At 58.0% G+C, this 19,161-nt stretch overlaps 1 protein-coding gene across 5 annotated transcripts in view; it reads right to left on the reverse strand.

Moving 5' to 3' along the window:
• Positions 1-6,912: 6,912 nt before the first annotated feature.
• The window catches only part of MEF2D (myocyte enhancer factor 2D), a 30,767-nt gene continuing 18,518 nt past the window's right edge, over positions 6,913-19,161 (reverse strand). For 3 of the 5 annotated variants that reach the window (XM_072829975.1, XM_072829973.1, XM_072829974.1), the window contains exons 5-12: positions 18,539-18,749; positions 18,295-18,351; positions 16,680-16,870; positions 16,287-16,307; positions 15,050-15,179; positions 11,477-11,717; positions 10,788-11,094; positions 6,913-10,540 (exon numbers count right to left, since the gene is read on the reverse strand). In XM_072829975.1, coding sequence (XP_072686076.1) covers positions 10,529-10,540; positions 10,788-11,094; positions 11,477-11,717; positions 15,050-15,179; positions 16,287-16,307; positions 16,680-16,870; positions 18,295-18,351; positions 18,539-18,749 — 1,170 coding nt within the window. In that variant the 3' untranslated portion in view covers positions 6,913-10,528. The remainder of the gene's footprint in view (positions 10,541-10,787; positions 11,095-11,476; positions 11,718-15,049; positions 15,180-16,286; positions 16,308-16,679; positions 16,871-18,294; positions 18,352-18,538; positions 18,750-19,161) is intronic. The other 2 variants (XM_072829977.1, XM_072829976.1) reach the window with 1 other exon arrangement.

A 19,161-nucleotide genomic window follows, 5' to 3' on the forward strand; every position in this document is an offset into this window, starting at 1 on the left:
GGGGTGATGCCAGTCTCATTTTTTTTTTTTTTAAAGATTTGAGAGAGAAAATCCCAAAGGACTCTGAGCTGCCCACCAGCCGATGGGCTCCATCTCATGACCCTGACATCATGACCTGAGCAGATACCAAGAGTCCATCATTTAGCCAACTGAGCTGTCCAGGCGACACCAGGCTCCCTTTAAATCATATTCCGGGGCAGCCGGGGCAGCTCAGCGGTTTAGCACCGCCTTCAGCCCAGGGCGTGATCCTGGAGACCCGGGATCGAGTCCCAGGTCAGGCTCCCTGCATGGAGCCTGCTTCTCCCTCTGCCTGTGTCTCTGCCTCTCTCTGTCTCTCATGAATAAATAATCTAAAAAAAAAAAAAAATCACATTCCGCACATACGGACGAGGACCATCGATGTATGATTCACTAACCACGGTGAAATGCCTGGAAATCTACTCCGTGACCCCGGTACTAGAGGTCCCCAACAGCACCCGCCCCAACCTCCCTCCCCGGTAAAATCACCACTGAACTTCCTCTGACGTTTTATTATTTATTTATTTATTTATTTATTTTCTTCCGACGCTTTAAAGCGTTTTACCACATCTACCTAAACGCTATATCGCTTAATTTTGCCTAATGTTGAAGATTGTACAAATGGTTGCGGACATCTGCAGCGCTCCGCTGTTCCTCCGCTCGTTCGTCCGGGGCGCGGGCGGACCGGCACGTGACCGCGGCTTCTGCGCCCGCAGCCGGCTGGGGTTCCTCCCCGCGGGGCCGGCTGCCGGTACCCCGGCTCGGCCGAGCTGCACGCCGAGGGCTCCGCCGCAGGGCCCCGAGGCGCTACTTCCGCTCCGGTGGCTCCGGGAGGGGCGGCGCCGAGATCACGCATGCGCACCCCGAGAGCCAGACACCGCGGCGCGCTCGCTGCGCCCCCCAGCTAGGGCTCAAGTATTTGTGTACGCAGGAGTCTTGTCCGGGCCGCGGTTGGCTGATGACCCCGTCCGTCATTGGCGTAGCCAACGGGGTGAGCCTTAAGATCCACTTCCCGCCCCACGTGGGAGCGCGGGGCGGGGCTTTGGGTCTTTGTCTGCGCCCGGGCTGCTGGGGGCTCGCCCTCCGCTTGACGGTTAGCGGTCGCTTCCGTGGCCGGCCGGGCTAGTTGGCTGGTGGCGGGCACGGGGTGAGGGCCCTGGCCGCAGTGACCACGGGGCAGCTGCCAGTCGGCCATTTATTGACCACCTGCTGTGTGCCCGGCGCCGCCCCGCGCGGCTTGTGGCCCCCTCCGCCTTAGGGGAGGTGCCGGCCGGCCGGGCCGGGGTCGCGAGCGGCAGGCCTGGCGGGCGCGTGACCTCCCGCTGGGCCGGCCTGGCGCGGCCGCGTCACCGGCTTCCGGGGGCACGTGGCGGGGCCGGGCGGGGAGCGCCCTGCGGGGAGGCCGACCTGCGCCGGGCGGGGCCTGTGAGCACCGGACAGCGAGAACGCGGCCCGGGCTTGGGGGATTGCAGATCCGTGGGTCTGGCTGTGGTCAGCCCGGGCCCCCGCCCCGCCGGCCCTGCGCCCCCCCCCCCGCCCCGGGAGCTGCCCGAGGGGCAGTGGACCCCAGCGCACAGCCGCCTGTGTCTTCGGGCTCGGGCTGCCCAGCTGCGAGGAGTTGGTTGACGTCTGCCAACAGAAACAAGCAGGCTGTACCCGCTCCGGCAGGAGCCACTTTGGATCCTGGGGTGAGGTCACCTCTGCCCTCCTCACATCCGCTCGCTGTTCCTGAACCGTTTCCACAGTCACAAGGCTGGAGAAGTTACTCCTCCCCATGGGACTGAGGAATGAGTCAGAAGAACTGGCTGGGAGGATGGGATACCACCCTCGGCTTCCCGCCTCCCAGGAGCCACGACTCTGCGGAGAGGAGCCCCTGGGTGCTAGCCCTCCGGTGGACCGGTAGCTAAGCGCAGGAAGGGAATCCGCACCTCCTTAGCCTCGGGGATTAGGTGCTCCGCCAGGAGCTGCAAAGTGGAGGAGAAGCTGCAGAGTCACCACACCCTGAAAAAACAAACCCTTCAGGTTTGTAGCACTCCACGGTTTACAAAGAGCACGTTTGGTTAGTCTGGCTGCACACATACTGTGTGCCAGGCGCTGAGCCAGACAGACACATGGATGAGGCAGTGCTTTTTTTAGAAGGAGCTTTCAGTAGGATGGGTAGGGCAAAGTGGGAACTATAAAGTATAAAGGGGTCAGATTCCCAAGACAGGGCTCACAGCGGTGGGGAAGGGGGGGCAGGCAGGGAAGTCAGGAAAAGCTTTATGGAGGGAAAGTTATTGGAGTGGGGATCTTGAACAGCAGGACAGGTTTGTAGAGCAGTTTGGGTCCACAGACCTTAACTAAGCCATCCCTTCTTGTGTCTTTGACAAGTAGCTAACGCTTACCCAGCACTTCCTACAGGTTGGGAATGGTTTTCGTTCCTCTGGAGTATCCTTCAGGTACCTAGCTGAAAAGTGTCCTCTTCCCTTGTCAAAAAAAAAACAGCCTTGGGCAGCCTGGGTGGCTCAGCAGTTTAGCGCTGCCTTCAGCACAGGGTGTGATCCTGGAGACCTGGGATCGAGTCCTGCGTTGGGCTCCCTGCATGGATCCTGCTTCTCCCTCTGCCTGTGTCTCTGCCTCTCTCTGTGTCTCATGAATGAATAAAGTCTTTAAAAAAAAAAAAAAAGAAAGAAAGAAACAGCCTCTGAGGTTGCACGGAGTGTCTCTGTGAAGGAGCACTTGGGCCTTTAGAACCAGATCTTCCTTAGGTTCCCATGCCTCTGACCCTGGTGCCTGCCCCGGGGAGCTAGAGTACCTGTGTCCCTCTCCCCACCCCTTGATGCCCCAAAGAATGCACCAATGAGTATTCCCTTGTTGAAGACTGGCACAAGACTAGGGGCACCTGGCTGGCTCAGTCGGCTGAGTGTGTCACTGTGGACCTCAGGCTCGTAAGCTGGAACCCTGAGTTGGGTATAGAGATTTCTAAAAAAAAAAAAAAAAAAAAAAATTAAAGATTAGCATAGGGGCGCCTGGGTGGCTCAGCGGTCGAGCATCTGCCTTCCACTGAGGGCGTCATCCCAGAGTCTCAGGATCGAGTCCCACATCGGGTTCCTTGCATGGAGCCTGCCTGCTTCTCCTCCCTCTGCCTAGGTCTCTGACTCTCTCTTTGTCTCATGAATAAATAAAATCTTTAAAAAGATAAAGATTAGCATAAGGCTAGTGAGACAACCAAGGCTTTAATAAAGGTAGGAGATCACAGATGAGAATTACATTTCTGGCCCATCTCACCACACAGCACGGCTCCCCATGTGCACCTCAGGGCTGACATGGCTCTCTCGCCTGGCCCCCAGCCTCCCTTCATGGTTCTTGGAGTTTGGTGTCCTGAGGTTGACGTCATGGGTGACCAGCACCAGGAATGGCTTCCCTCTTCAGAAACCTCTCCGTAGGGCAGTCCCGGTGGCTCAGCGGTTTGGCCCTGCCGTTAGTCCAGGGCGTGATCCTGGAGATCCAGGATCGAGTCCCACGTCGGGCTCCCTGCAAGGAGCTCCCTCTGCCTTGTGTCTCTGCCTCTCTCTCTCTCTCTCTCTGTGTCTCTCATGAATAAATAAATAAAATCTTTAAAAAAAAAAAAAAAGAAACCTCTCTGTACCCACAGGGTGATCTACCCCACAGGCCTGAGCAGGATAACTGCCAGTGCTCTGCAGTGGCTTCCGTGTTGCCTCTCACTCAGTTCTTCCGAAACAAAACTTATCTTCTCCAGACATACCTGGGGCTGCAGCCCCACCACCCTGTCAGAATTCCAGCATGAATTTGGGAACCGCTGACCCTCCTCCCTTACCTTCCTCTTCTGTCTTCACCAGGGATTTCTCTGAGTCCTGTTATTCTACCTCTTTAATCTTTGCTAAGGGGGCCTGGCTGGCTCCATCAGGGTAGTGTGTAACTCTTGATCGCAGGGTTATGGATTGGGAGTTCGAGCCCCACATTGGTGGGATTAGAGATTACTTAAAATCTTTAAATAATAATATCTGCTAAATTCATCCTCTCACTTGTAAAGGAGCCTGACTGGGCCCCGATTCTGCATTCCCTCCACTGGTCCTCAGCACTACAGTGGGAAGGAGCTGTGCTGGCAGGAGCTTTCTGAAATGCATGTCTGACCAAGTCCCTCTTCTACATAAAACCCTTTGATGATCAAACACACCTGCAGAACAAAGTCCAAACTATGGCAGTGAGGCCCTTCACAGTGAGGCTCCCGCCTGCCTCTTCTTTCTTCCCCGTTCCTCCCCATTCCCTTGACCCGGACCACAGTCTTACATTTCTTGAGCACACCATTCTCTTTCCCAGCCCACATGCTCTTCCTGCCAGCAGGAGTGTCTCCCCTGTCCGTGTTTGCCTGGGAACGCCTCATGTCTTAGCGCCCTGCTGGAACACCCCTACCAAGCCTCCCATGATCTCTCCTGGCTTGGATTTGGGTGCGCCTCAAGTCTGATCCCACAGCCCACTCATATCCTTCCTTTGTGACATTTACTACAGACTGCTGACTCAATTGTTAACTGTTGCTTCACTTGGCTCTTGTCTAAACTGAGCTGTCTGGGTGGCTCAGCAGTTGGGCATCTGCCTTCAGCTCAGGGTGTGATTCGGGGGTCCTGGGATTGAATCCCACGTTGAGCTCCCTGTAGGGAGCCTGCTTCTCCCTCTGCCTATGTCTCTGCCTCTCTCTGTGTATCTCTCATGAATAATAAAATCTTAAAAAAAAAAATAAAACTGAGCTACCTGGAGGCAGGAGCTGTCTGGTCCCGCTGTCCACCTCCGGGGCCTCACAAAGGGGTTCACACAGAGTAGGTACTTAATACACATTGCATTTCAGATGGAAAGAGAGCAGGAACAGAGATACCAATGATCTGTCAAGGCACGGAATGGGCTGCCTGGCTAGCCTAGGGTCCCAGGGACACACAGCAAGACACACGGACAGAGCCTGGGTGGTTGTGTTGGCTCTTTGAGGGCGCTGGGAGCCAAGCCAGGGAGTTTGGATCCTTATATGGTGGGCAGCAGAGTCCCCTGCGATGTCAGATGAGCAGAGCTGCCCCAGAGAGGGGAGGGTGGGGCCCAAGGACAGGCAGCTATGAGCTCCATGTCATAGCTGATACAAGAGCAGCCTGCAGACTGACCGCCCACAGCCACAGCTGTGAAGTGCTAGAACTGGCAGGCAAACCCCTTCTGGACTATGTCAAGCTCAGAGATCTCTGTGCAACACCCCTCAGCAGGGGGCACTGCAGTAAATAGGGCTTCAGGGCTGTTCAGGTATGAGCAGACACGCCTACATCAGGAGAGGGAGGCTATGTTGCAGACCCGATACTGAATCTGTTCACAAAGTCCACCGTGGTGCTGGACGACGCCTGGAGGCAGCATAGCATAGCGACTGGGCCTCTCTGATGGCTTCCGCCACTCCCACAGCAGGGACAGAGCACTGGGACAATCACCACCAATTTGATCTCAGGAGTGATGTGCCTGACTTGCCATTATAGTCCGCGGGCCAGTTGTGTGCGTCCAGGAAGGGGAAGAGAATGAAGTGTCTATGACACAGTAAGGCCCACCCAGGACATTGGGTGGCCATTCCCGTGGAGGAGGAGGGGCAGGCCACAGAGTCTGGGGAACAGAGATACCAAGGAGAGGGGTTCTGCTCAGGATTTGGGTGTCGCTTTAGGTTGCCTCACGGGCATTGGCATGTACATGGTGCTGGTGGGTGTCCCCTGTAGCAGTGCCTGGGGAAGCCAGAACCTGTCTCAAAGGCTGCCACCTGGGCCTCTCCTCAGAGCTGCCTCAGTGCCCACAACATGGCACCCGGGTCCCCGAGGTAGGGTGATGAGAGGAAGAGAGGTGGTAGCCACGACCCAGCCTCAGGGATCTCCTGCCTCCTGCTCTGCCAGCTGCACGGCATTGGGCACACATGCCCGCCGCGAGGCCACAAGGGCCAGGCTGGGGAACTCAAGGCCTTCAGGGAGGGGCCGGTGCGGAACTGCACCCGGGATGGCAGAAGCCTTCCTGCTGCTCCTCTCTCTCTGCCGCAGCGGAGGGAGAAGCTGCCTTCCGCAGCAGCCCCGGGAGGGAGGCAGAACAGTACAGAGCGCTGCATTTTACACATGAAGAAGCCCGGCTTGAGCACTGGGACTGACCAAGTCTGTGGCGAGCAGAGCACCGACCCCACAATGTGGACTTCGGGCACTTGTAGCCACACCGAGCCTGGGCCATACACACCCCACTGGGGGTGAGCTGGACCCAGCATCTGCCCCCCAGCAGGGCGGCACCAGGCTGGGTGGCTCCTAGGGATGCCTTCGGAGAGCAGGGGGAGGCTCCCTGGCACGTGTAAGCACCCCGGATGGACAAGAGGGCGGAGGTCCCTGCGGGCCAGTTCCTGCTGCAGAAAGCACCTCTGGGGGATCCCTGGGTGGCGCAGCGGTTTGGCGCCTGCCTTTGGCCCAGGGCACGGTCCTGGAGACCCGGGATCGAGTCCCATGTTGGGCTCCCGGTGCATGGAGCTTGCTTCTCCCTCTGCCTGTGTCTCTGCCTCTCTCTCTCTCTGTGTGACTATCATAAATAAATAAAAATTAAAAAAAAAAAAAAAAGCGCCTCTGATGGTCGAAGCCCTGCCGCCCTGCCCCCCCCACTCCCACTTGTTCCTGACCTGGCCTCGGAGCTGCTTCTGTGCTTCCTGGGTCCCAGGATCACTCGAACGGCTTCCCACGGGACAACTGTCTCTGTGCTGGGCCGCCTCTGCTTCTGAACCTAGAGGACACTCTCACCCGAGATCTGAAAGCACCCCCGCCCCCAGCTGAGGTGACACTTGGGCCTCTGCAGTGGCAGGCCACACAGGCCTCTCCTCCGCTAACCGCGCCAAAGAAACCAGAACCCAAGCCCAAGTATCAGAAATGTGTATTCTTTTTCTTTTAATAGTAAACCTCTTTACAACAAATATAGTGAAAGAGTTTTCAAACAAAACTCATAAGAATCCCGAGAACTTTTGTCTTCTTATTGTGTAGAATACTAAGAAAGCATCACCATACAGCACGGAAAGAAATATTGAAAACAAATCAACAGCCACACACTTGGACTCGCCCTGCCCAGGACCCAGGAGCAGCCCCAGGAGTGTGGGTGATTGTCAGGTTTGGGGGGCACCTCCATGCCTCCCCTCCCTCCCCCTTCCCTCTGGGACTTGAACGGGGAAGACAAAGAGAATCCAGATTCTCCATAGAACATTGCAGCCCCCTGCCCCCACACAAATGCCACGCCCTCCACCATTGCTTAGTGGGTGGAAAGAGGTGGCAGAGGAGAGGACAGGAGGTCCCAGGCTCCAGGTCTCTCCTCTGCCACGATAGCCTAAATTTACCCCCACCCCACCCCAGGGGATTCCAAAGAGTCAGTTAAAAATATATAGATATAGATATTTCTAGATACACTTTTACATCATTTCTCTCTCTCCAAACAAATAAATAATCATCAAGAGAAGGTGCATTACTTCCTTCCTGTCTAAGGTGGGGAGGGCTGGGTAGAGGTCAGGGGTCAGTCTTGCTGCACAGAGTGCTCTGCCACTACCCTGGAGGGAGGGTGGTGCATCCCGGGGGAATGGGAAGGTCCTCTTGCCCACAGTCCCTGAGAGCTGTGGGATGGCTGCGAGGGGAGGGGCGTGGGATGACTCCAGTGATGACTTTGGCAAACGCCCAGTTCTTAGGAGGAAGGAGTAGGTGGAGGCAAATTTGGCTTTGTGAGAGGAAGAAATAAAGCCCCCTTGAGGTCTGGGTTCTCAGGGACCCATGCGTCTGGCCAGCCAGGAGCCCCTACCCCCAAGCGAAACCCTGGGATACTACATTGCAGATATGTCACATATTCATTCACAGACCCATCCCCACCCCCGGGGAGAGAGGACACACACACACACAAACACACACACACAGTCATCAAAAGCCAGGTTTGCCGTTACAAGGCAGAGGGCAAAACTGGTGAATATTGCACCGTGAACTGCAGAGGCTCTCGTCCCCACCGCGTGTCTAGTGGTGGCCAAGCCCAGCTTACAGAGGTGGGCGGACTGCTGGCAGGAATAGCTAGGAAGGGAAAACCAGTCACTCAAGCTCCATCGAGCACCTATCACTCACCCATTCACCCATTCAGCATTTACTGCACACCAACTACACGCCAGACACTGGGCAAGGCTCTGGGGATGCACGCGCGCGCGCACACACACACACACACACACACACACGACTACACCCTGGCATATTTCAAGGCCCTGATCAAATCTCATCGACTCTTGAAACTCCCTCTAGGAACCCATGGAGTAGGTTGGGACATGCTGTGTACCCAGTCGGCAGGTGGGGGGTTGAACTCTGAGTAAGGAGGGATCTTGGACCAAAGAAGCAGCTTCAAGAAGGAAGAGGAACATGAGTGGCACCCTGAAAGCAGGACTGGGGTGGGGGAAGAGCGGGAAAGGGAGCCACTTGTGCGTGGAACCCAGGAGAGGCAGGGCCCCAGGGAGAAGCAAATGGGCAGCTGCCAGATCCCCCCAACTGCAGCCCAAACCAGTCAAGGCTGAGGGTAGAACAGGGCAGGGGCAGGGATGGCAGAGGGGTTGAGCTGGAGGAGGGTGGAGCTGGGAGCCGGGGTTGTGCAGCACGGAAGCCCCTGTCCCACTGCCAAAACCCAGGCACATGCACACAGGCCCTCAGAGTTCGATTCACACACAGATTCACGTATAGTCCCAGATGGGCTCACAGACACACACGCACAAACACACACGCACACACACACACGCACACCAATGTCCTCACAGACACGCTCAGGTCCACATGCGGTCACATACACCCCTGCTTCTGGTTCCTTCCCTGTGTCAAGTGTTGGAATACTGCAAGCGGCTGGGTCACAGAGGCAAGTCTGGACAGTCCCCTACCACTCAGCTGGGCCTGGCCTACCGTCCGCTGTCCCACTGGGATGAAACCCCCAGGCAGCGCTGCGTCCTGGGGCAGAGGAGCAGACACAGGTGAAGGGCTGGGGCACATTGCCACCCGCCACCTCGGGTCAGGCCACTTAGGATGGTCTGGGCGCCTGCCCCTCCAGTTTGATCTGTGATCCAGGACCCCTTGGGGTGGCAGCAGAGGTGGGGCGGGGGCAGGGAGGGCGGCGGGAACAACAGCAGAAGAGTCTCATCTGTACAGTACGGGCCGCGTGAGTCATTATTATTACAATATACTTTGACAAAAATAGAATCTCATTTCATATCAATACAACAACAACAAAAAAAAAACAGTTTCCTGGACTGTTACACTGCTAACGTTTTCCAAAGGTTGCTATTTACAATTACAGTAGCCAAGAGGGAAGGTGGGCTGCGGCCTGGGGGTGGTGGGACAGGAGGTAGCTGACCAGGAGGACGCCCAGAGCAGGGAGGTGGGGTCATGGGATCAGGAGCAGAGGAGCTAATAAGAGGGGCTGGGAGGGTCCAGGAGGAAAGGGGGAGGTGGGCCTCCTCCCACCCTCACGGCCACCCCAGCATCCCTCCTGCAAGGAAGAGTGAGCCCCCACTCACACCTGCCCCTGGATGCCAGGGTGCCGGTCCTGCTGGGCCACCTCACTGGAGCTTCCCCACATCTCCATACCCCCTGCACGTTGTGGCCAGCTCTCTGGGGCTGGGGTCAGCTGAGGGACGGGGAGCTATTGCACTGCATATCTTAGAGAAACTGCCAGGGAAGGAAGGGGCCCCAATTCACCCACAGCCCAGCTCTCGGCCCCCGCTCACAGCTCTCCATCTTTCTCTCGAAATGTGCTTCTGAGGGGCCCCCGCCTTAAAACCTGCCTCCAGCCTGATTCCCAGGCAGCCTTCCCAGCCTAAAAGCTCGGCCAGCATCCCACACCTTGGGGGTATAGCTCACGCAGAAATCCATGAGAGTGTGTGGTGTGTGTGCAGGGGCATGTGGGGGCCAGGCCTGCATATGCCCGTGGCCACAGAACAGCCCAGAAGCAGAGATCCTTTTCAGAAGCTGTGCCTCACTTCCCCCCAAAACACAAACCCACCCATCAAGCCGACTTTGGGGTTTCAGTCTATTGTAAGGGGTTTTGTTGTTTGGTAGGTTTTTTGGTTATTTCCCTCTATCTGGGGGATGGGGTGGGAGGGCTCCGCATGCAGGGCTCGACACCTGTCCTGTCCCAAAGGCCTATAGGGCTCCCCACCCCCTCCTGCAGCATATGTGTACAACGTGCAAAGTGTCCCCCCCTTCCCGCAAAAAACAGCCCCCCCCAGCCAGTAAAATGGTAGGGGGTGCAAAAAGAGGGATGGGAACATCCCCCTCTCCAAAGCCAGAATCCAAATTAAAAAAAATATAATAATAATAATAATATAATAATAATAATTATACACAAATGTAACCGTCAACAGGACATGGAGCACAAAAGGAAGTGGGGGTCGAGCGGGAGGAGCCCAGGGTGGGGAGGGGTGGGCGGTGAGATTGTCAACTCTTCGTCAGGGAGGCTGAGAGGAGGGGAGTGGGAATCGTCACTTTAATGTCTGCGGAGAGAGGAGAGAGATGGAGAACGGGGTGTCAGGGCCCCGGCCGCCAGCTAGGCGCCCCCTGTTTCCCTCTCCCCGCAGGGCCAGGACCCTGGGGGCAGGCCAGCTCTGAGGGTGCCTGAAGGGCAGACTGGCCTGCGGTGGGGCAGAGGCAGCCAGGAGGCCTCCCGGGTGGGGGCATGGGGTGGGGGCAGTCCCGGGGTGCAGCAGACACTGGCAGGCGGGAGGGGTGGCACTACAGTACCCAGGTGTCGAGCCGCATCCTCTTCACCGCGGGGCCCTCAGCCTCAGGCTCCGGGGCTGGACGCAGCAGGCCCAGCGTGGGCCCGAAGTCCCCCCGTCCGTCGTCCCGGTCCCCGGTCTCATAGGAGCTGCTGGCAGGGCTGCTGAGGCCATCTCCGGGCTCCGGGCGGGTGGCCGGGAACACGGCTGGCGGGGGCGGTGCAGGGCTCCGCTCCCGGCTGGGTGACACCGGCTCCGATTTGATGCTGATGTGGGGATGGGTGGTGACCGTGAGGGCGGCCCCCACGTGGGGCAGAGGGCTGCCCGGGCTGGGCACGAGGATGGAGCAGGGTAGGTACAGGACACAGAGGGGACGGGGTGTGGGGACAGGGGGTGGGGTGGGGAAGCGGCAGGGAGGGACAAGCACACAGAGGAGAGTCCAGGAGAGGGACCAAGTGCCGGAAGAGGGGAAAGAAGAGAAAGCCACGTTAGTTCTTTCTGTCCCGGGTGACTGGCATCCTGGTGCTCCTGGCTGGCTGGGGAGGGGCTCCGGGGGCAGGGATCTCCAGGCTGTGCTCAGTGTCCCATATCCTGTGGTCCCAGTGGGTGACAGAGCACTCCAGCCCCCAGCCCCGCTGAGCGAGGAGCCTACTCTTACTGCCCTCACCTCTGCCTCTCCCCACCCCCACCCCCCAGTGCCCCAGGACTCACATCAGGCTGCTGAGAGACACGGGGACCAAGTGGGGCTGTGGCTGTGGCTGCTGCTGCTGCTGCGGTGGCTGGGGCGGCTGGGGTGGCTGCTGCGGCGGCTGGGGAGGCTGGGGCGGCTGGGGCTGGGGCGGCTGTGGCTGCTGCGCAGGCTGCGGCCAGGCGGTGACACCGCCTAGCGACAGCCCCCCGGGGGAGCTGAAGGTTGGGAGGGAGGAGAGCTCAGCGCTGCTCAGCTGGTAATCTGCAGGGGTGGGGGGAGAGGAGGGAAGCACTCAGCAGGCCCCCCAGCAGGGACTGCAGCTAAGGAAGCGGCAGGTGCCGTTCTCAGCAGGATAGAGGGGTGTTTTTTTAAAACACTGTTCACTCTTTTTTCCAGGTATAGGTAGCATTCTCAGAATGTCAACTCAAAAACAGAAGGGGAAAGAAGTCCAGAAGGTCTAACATACGTCTAATGGTCGTTTCTTCAACTGCCAAGTCTTCAGGAACCCTTCAGAGACAGAGTGGTAGTGAGGATGCCAGGGGACTGGCGCATTGAAGCGCACTGTCACCACCCTTCCACTCACGGCCATGGCCAGATCTTGGGACTGTCAACACGTAAGAGGAGGAGTGGCAAGGGTTTGAGCCATTGTGCACACATCAACCCAGAGGACACACCTCTGGCCCTGGGGCCCTGCGGGGTAAAGGGGTGGCGAGGGGAACCTGCCCTCAGCACACTCGGCCAGGCTTCTGACACATTCCTCGTCAGGGGGTGCTCCTCACTTTCTACCATTTCTGTCTGAAGAACCTGATGTTTGCATGGCTGACACGGCGTGAAGTGTTCCCTGCTGCTGCCTGTCTGGGACAGTTTAGTAAAGATCCCCCCAAGAAGCCCAGGGTGGTGGCACTGTGGGGGCACACAGGCATACTCCACGTGGTACCCCTGCCACACCACCATGCTCTTACTCAAGGGGTCACGGGCCATGGCCCCATCTTTATGCAGGAAGACAGCACCACTGAGCAGCAGAACAAGAAGGTGAAGGGCAAGAGTGAGGCGGTCAGGAGTGCTGATTGCCTCCCTGAGGCCCCACGATCTGAGGCAAGTGACCTGCTCTCTACCTATGGGCCCTGCAGCCGTTTTAAGTGCGCACAACACTGTCTGGCACACAGGAGGCATTCCGAAGACTGGCCTGCTGCTGTTACTCATTCACAAACGAGGCAACTGCAGCTTATGTGTGGGGAGCCTTGGCTCCCAGCTGAGGCAAGACCCCTGCTCCTTGCTGACCTATGCTCCCACCTGGAGATGGTGACTGCTCGCCTCTGGTCTTATAACACTGTTAGCCAGCAGCTTTGAGATGCTCACACTTAAAAAGTAGAGCAAGGACATAAAGGAGCCCCAAGGCTCCACTACTTCCCATACTCATTTTATAGACAAGGAGGACACCCACCCTGGGAGACTGCACAACCTTGCCCATGACAGGGTGACGGGGGCTCCACTGCTCTCCCACAGGCCTCCCGGCAGCAACCAGGCCAGACCTCTGCAGCCAGTGTCAACAAGGGGCCAGGCCTGTCCCTTACCAGGGACGTCATCAGAGCCAGATCGCCCTCAGCCAGAACTTGAGCAGGGGCCAAGGACGATGAGCAGCGTGTTCACTGGGGTTTTGTTTACATATGGAGGGTATGTTTTCACCTGAAAACACCCACTGTCAAAACAGAGGCGGCTGCTGGGCTCCAGCAGCAAGAGGAACCAGAGCCCCTGGCTTCTGGAAGGATGTGAGGAAGCCCATACTTCCCAGCAGGGCCCTAAGGGCAGGCCCAGGGTCAGAATCTGCTTTCACACCAGATTGACAAATAGTCTAAAGTCTGGTCTTGCCAGGCACCTATTTGGGCTTCACGGACATGCGCTAACCTCCCCTCCAGCTTCAAGAGCCTGCGAGGCCCGGAGAAAATGGCAGGAAACTACCACCACGTTTAGGGATTCCCAAAAACAATGGCTCCTGGGACACTAGGGTAGCTCAGTGGTTGAGCATCTGCCTTTGGTTCAGGTCGTGATCCTGGGGTCCTGGGATTGAGTCCCACATTGAGCTCCCCACAGGGAGCCTGCTTCTCCCTCTGCCTCTGTCTCTGTGTCTCTTGTGAATAAATAAAATCTTTAAAAAAAAAAAAAAACAAACAAATAACAAAATAATGGCTCCTGAAAAGTAGTCTGTGCTACCCTCAGGGAGCCTCAGAGACCTTCTGCACACCCACAACTTTTCCAGACGAGGAGACTGGCCCCCAGGGGCACTGCCACCTGAGGATGGCAGCAGGCGTGAGGACAGGAATGTGCAGGGATTAACTACACAGTTGGCTGAGAGAACCTGGACTCAGACATACGTGGCTGGGTGGCTCCAGCTCGCACCTGCCCTAAGGGGCTGCCCAATGTCTTGGCCTGGCTTCTAGATTTTGACCCATGAGAAAGAGACAGGATTTGGGGAGGATTTGCACAGGTGCCTGGAACAGGGGCTTGGGTAAGTGGGAGAAGTTTAGGGGCTTTTTGGTCTAGTCTGAGCTCCTCACAAAACAGCCATAGCATGAGCCATCACAGGTGAGGGAATCTGCAGGTGGCTGAGTTCTTGGCAGGAGGAAACAAATGCTCCAACATGATGTGCCATGGCATTTCCTCATGGGGAAGTCTTTCCTGACCCAACAATGTGGAGTGCAAGCCAGGATGGCCGAGAGCCTCACAGACTGCTCCTGGGAGGGGACAGTGGGTGACATAGGCCAGTCAACCCCGGGGACCCAGGATGGCCTGGGCACTGGGTGTCCTGTCCGAATTCTTTATCCCTAGACCTCTCCCCTGTCTCCAAGTGGCTCTCCACCTTCACCACTCTGCCCGAGGTTCATCAGTGCCCTCCCTCCCTGCCCCATCACCCCACCAGGGAGCGCCCATGGGTAGACGCCCTCCCCTTCCTCCCTGTGCAGAGAGCTCCCTCTTGGCTTTCCTGGGAGACTGAGTAACACTTCCTGCTGGGCTTCCTCTCTCTGGCCTCCACCTGTCTTCTCTCCCTTATTTCCTTTTTTTCCAGGAAGCCCTGCGGACCAACCGTGCCCCCTTCCCAGTCCCCCACCCTGAGCATCCTGAATCATCCACTCAGCCCACCTCTGGCCTGCTTCTCCTCAGATGGGAGGGTCCCTAAGGGCAGGGACTCCTTTTTCCATTAGTCCTATATTAAAAATGAGGATACCCAGTTATTAATTTGAATTTCAGACCAAATAATGAATAATTCTTCAACATTTTAGCAGAACGTCTTTGACGCATACATATCCTAAAAGATTATTCGTTGTTTTATTTGAAATTCAAATTTCAGTGGGCATCCTGTTTCCATCTGCCTGAATCTGGCAACCTTAATGAGGTGGGGGCTCCCCCAAATCGAATGCCTTCCTCAGACTGGAGCACCCCCCCCAGGAAACAGAAAACATCTATTCCCCTCTGGTTCCGCCCTCGCCCCAAGGCCAAGGTGCATGCAACTACACAGACGGTCAGTTGATGGATAGATGGACGGTCACTTGACGGACAGACAGGCAGGGGCTGGCTCCCCTGGCTCGAGCACTCACCTGTGTTGTAGGCAGTGGGCATGGAAGAGAAGGGGAGGCCCTGGCTGAGTAAACTTGGTGTTGCCACGGAAACCACTGGCGTGGTGAGCGAGTGGGTAGACTGGGAGGCCCCAAGGCGCTGGGCATTGTTCTGCAGGAAGAAAGGGTCTGTCACCAGGTGGCAGAAGGGTGGGCTGCTTTACCCTGGCCCTCTGTCCCAAGTCCAAGCTGGGGCCCCTGCCCCCCAAGGCCTGGGTGGACGCCTGAGCACAGAGGCCCCCGCAGACACACATGAATGCTGGCGCATTCACAGAGAGGCTGAGACCACAGAGGGAAGCATGCACACGTGCAGAGGCGCGTTGGCCCTGGGGCCTCGGAGAGCAGGCCCAGCTGTCTTCCCCACCCATCACACGGCCATACATGCCCTGCCAGAGCACTGTGGCATCTGTGCGGGGAACGCGGGGCCTGGCGTGGCGTGTGCCTGCGTGTGCGCACACACGTGTGTAGGGCTGTCGGCTCCATCTGCCGCTGAGTCACTTGTTTATTCCAGCTCCATGCCGGGGCCGAAACTGCCGCTGTGTTGGCCGCCAAAGCCCGCCTGCCTTTTCCAGCCTCTCTGGCCTCTGTGAGGGAGTTGGGGAGGGAGGAGCTCCCACCCTGCTCCTGGCTGAGGGTGAGTCTGAGGTGCATGCATGGCTGCATGTGCCTGAGCGCATGTGGTATGCACGCAGGACTGACACGGGGAGGCGGGGAGGAGATGGGGAGCCCCCACCACAGCCAACTCGGGCCTTGCCCTGGGCCTCAGCCGCCTGGGGGAGATGGCTGTCACGGTCCAGCGGGCAACCTTCCTAAGGAGGTCCCTGTCCCGGGACGGAGTCAGAGGCCACGTGGGGCCCAGCCCTCCTAAGGCAGGCATCCCGGGGTGCATCCCTGGGGCTAGCCCACTCCCCTTGTGTGCGCGCACATGCACATACCAGAGAAGGGGTGTCTGCATGAACACAGCATCGCGTAGTACAGACACCCACACACACACAGGTATGAACACATGTGTCTGACCCCAATCCCTGCCCCATTCAACACTGTACCCTGCTAGGCACTGAGCAGGACTCCTGGCAAATAACCACACACACACACACACACCCCCCACAGCACACCCACAAGGGAGAGGGCAGGAACGCAGGGACACTCATGCAGGGGTGCAGAGCCACAGCAGACCCAGAGTATGAAGCCACTGCACGCATCTCAGGGCCTCACTTACCAGATCTAAATGGTCCTCAGTCTGGGAGCAGAAATAAAACCAAGGGGCAGTTCAGTCTGCGAGCTCTGCCCTCCCCTCACACCCCTGTCCCCACAGCCACCCCATCTACCTCTCTGCATTGGAGCAGAATGGCTGTCCAGCCAAGGAGGACTCCAGAAAATGCCACATCCCAAAGCCCACCAGTTAGGAAACCTTCACAATCCAAGCCTCAAATCCCTGCCATTGTCCTCCTCAGCCAGAACCTTCTCTCCCGTCCCTTCCTACTGCCCCTGTGAGCGGCCCTTCCAGTCTCCCTCAGACAGTCCCACTGCTGGCTAACCTGCATGTCTCCTGCTGGAAGCTGGCTTTCTCCCATCCCCCAGCCCCTGCCACCTGGTGCACAGCACCACTCACCAAATGATGCATCAACCCCTTTCCTCCCTGGGAGGTGATGACCCTCAGGTCAGGCTTGCGGCTGGGGGCTCCAAGCTGGGCGCTGTGGGTAGGTGGGGGTGGAGACTTGGCAGGGATGCCCTTGTTTAGACTGTTGCCATTGGCCACGGGGAGGAGACCGGGGGACGCCCGGGCACTGACGTAGCCATTCCCTGAGAGGAAGAGATGCGGGTAAAAAGAGAGACACGGACCCAGCCCCTGGCCCGTGTGAGAGAACTCCACGCACAGGCTCACAGGGGATGCTGAGCTCTGCAGTCCTCCCCTAAACCTTCCCTGTCCTGGGAGAAGGGGAGAAGCCCCCTTACTATGGAATTATGGGTTCATCACCCTGCAGTAGGAGCGCCACGGCTGCAGGAAGGACAGGAAGCCATAGTGGCCTAGCCCCACCTGCTTCCCTCCTTTTGGCCTCACATGCCAGAAGTCCAGCACCTTCTGATCCCATGACCTGGCCCAACTGGCTCACAGAGACCCAGGCCTCTGCAAGGACCCCAGCCCCCGAGGCACACCGGCCAGGAGACGGGGTGCTGTGATTGGGACGAGCATGTGACAGGATGCTCACGGCTCTGGGGAAGATGAGCCACGCGCTGGTGGCGGTGTTGTCACTGGTAATGGGGCACTGATCACACGGCCACCACCACAATTAGACAGGTGACAACAAGCGTAATCACCACCTGTGCATCTGCTCCACACTCCACAATCTACACATGGCTCTCACATGCATATTATCTCATTTAATCCTTAACGCTAACTGTGCAAGGCAGACAGGCCATTGATTAGTCCTGCTCACAAAACCGCAAACTCAAGGCCTGGTTTGTGGAGGCGCAATGACTTGTCCAGGGCAACACAGGTGGCCAGAGGCCAGGCCAGGGCTCCCACCCACACTCCACATACTGGGCCTGAGGACCTGAAGTGATGCCACGTCCTGAAGCCTGAAGGCCTTTCTCCGGCCCTTTCCTTGGAGAGGAAAGGGCAGTCACCATCCCCTCTACTTCCCAACCCCAGTACACAATCACTACCAAGGAGCTATTACATGTTGCCAGGGGCTCGGCTGGGGGTTCTAAGCCCAGAGAAGTAGGGACGACCACAGACACAAGTGTCACCTTGTTCCATCCCCTGAGAGCACACTGTTCCCCTGGAAGTGCAGGCCGCCTTCATCCCAATTCCCGGATCACTCCAGGAATGGCAGGAATGTCAGAGTGACGTCAATGGTGACATTCGAAGTCATAGTCACCCGCCGGACAACAGCACAGGGCAGGAGGCTGTCGGCGGCCAGGGGTCTGCGTGGGAGCGAGTTGGCAAACCACACACTCGCCCCCTCAAATCCCACCCAGGTGCCCCCACTCATCAGAGAAGACTTGCATCTTCTCCCCCAACTAGAAACATTGGTCCATTCTTCCAGTTTGCCCAGAATTCCCTGAGCCTGCATCTGATGATCACCCACACCCATCAGTGCTTCAGACGACCTCAGGTTCGACATCCAATTCGGACCCTGGAACCTTTCTCCAGTCAAATCGGGGTCCCTTGGGTCCCTGGGCCTGCGAGGCCACTGAGCAGGCAGGTGGGCAGCCGCACTCACCGACAGGGCTGGGGCAGGCTCCATTAGCACTGTTGAGTTCTCCCCCCAGCATGGCCCCTGGGAACAAACAGAATCACGGTGAGCCGCCAAGACAGCCCTTCCAGCCAGGCTCAGGGACCGCATAGCAGAAGGAGCCCAGTCCCTTCCCTCAGGAGCCACATGAGCCACAGGATGCTGTGTTGGGTGACACTCACTGCCAGCAGGAGAACCCCAAGGCCTCCAGCACCCCTCATCCCCACCTCACCTGCGCTGGCTGGCCGCTGTGGCAGGCCCGGGGACACGCTGTTCCTCTGCAGCGCTGGCTGCTGGGGGGACAGGAGCCGTGGGTCCGTGAGGGATGACGTCACCAAGGAAGGGGTGACCAGAGAGCCGCTGGGATTGCTGAACTGCAGTGAGCTCTGGTTGGACACAGGCACCGTGACAGGCATGGCAAAGTTGGGGGCTGGCACGGCTGACTAGACGGGAAATGGAGAGGAGGGGTCAGGCCAGGGGGCCCCTTACCCTGGATCCACTTTGCCTGAGAGGGCAGGCAAGTTTTCTTCTTGTTTCTGGACTATGTGTCCGAGGGCTAGCAGCTCAAGGTCTCTGCCCTGGACCTTCTGGGGTTGGGGCGGAGTACACTGGAGGGAGCGCTCTGGGACCGAGCTGTGGCCCAGAGAACAAGAACGGGCTCTGCTTACTGCAGACAGGACCAGGGACACCCAGAGGCCCCAGCGGAGGCAGGTTAGTCCTCAGCCAGGCAGGACACACAGGGAGCAGGTTAGAGGGCCTGAGTACAGACCCAAACGCACCCACACAGCTGGGAAGGGCCTGCACTGAGGGTCAGGACCCGTGGCACCTGCACTCTCTCAATCGTGCACCTCACTG

Source organism: Canis lupus, chromosome 6 (assembly GCF_048164855.1).
Source record: "Canis lupus baileyi chromosome 6, mCanLup2.hap1, whole genome shotgun sequence".
Classification (NCBI taxonomy): domain Eukaryota; kingdom Metazoa; phylum Chordata; class Mammalia; order Carnivora; family Canidae; genus Canis; species Canis lupus.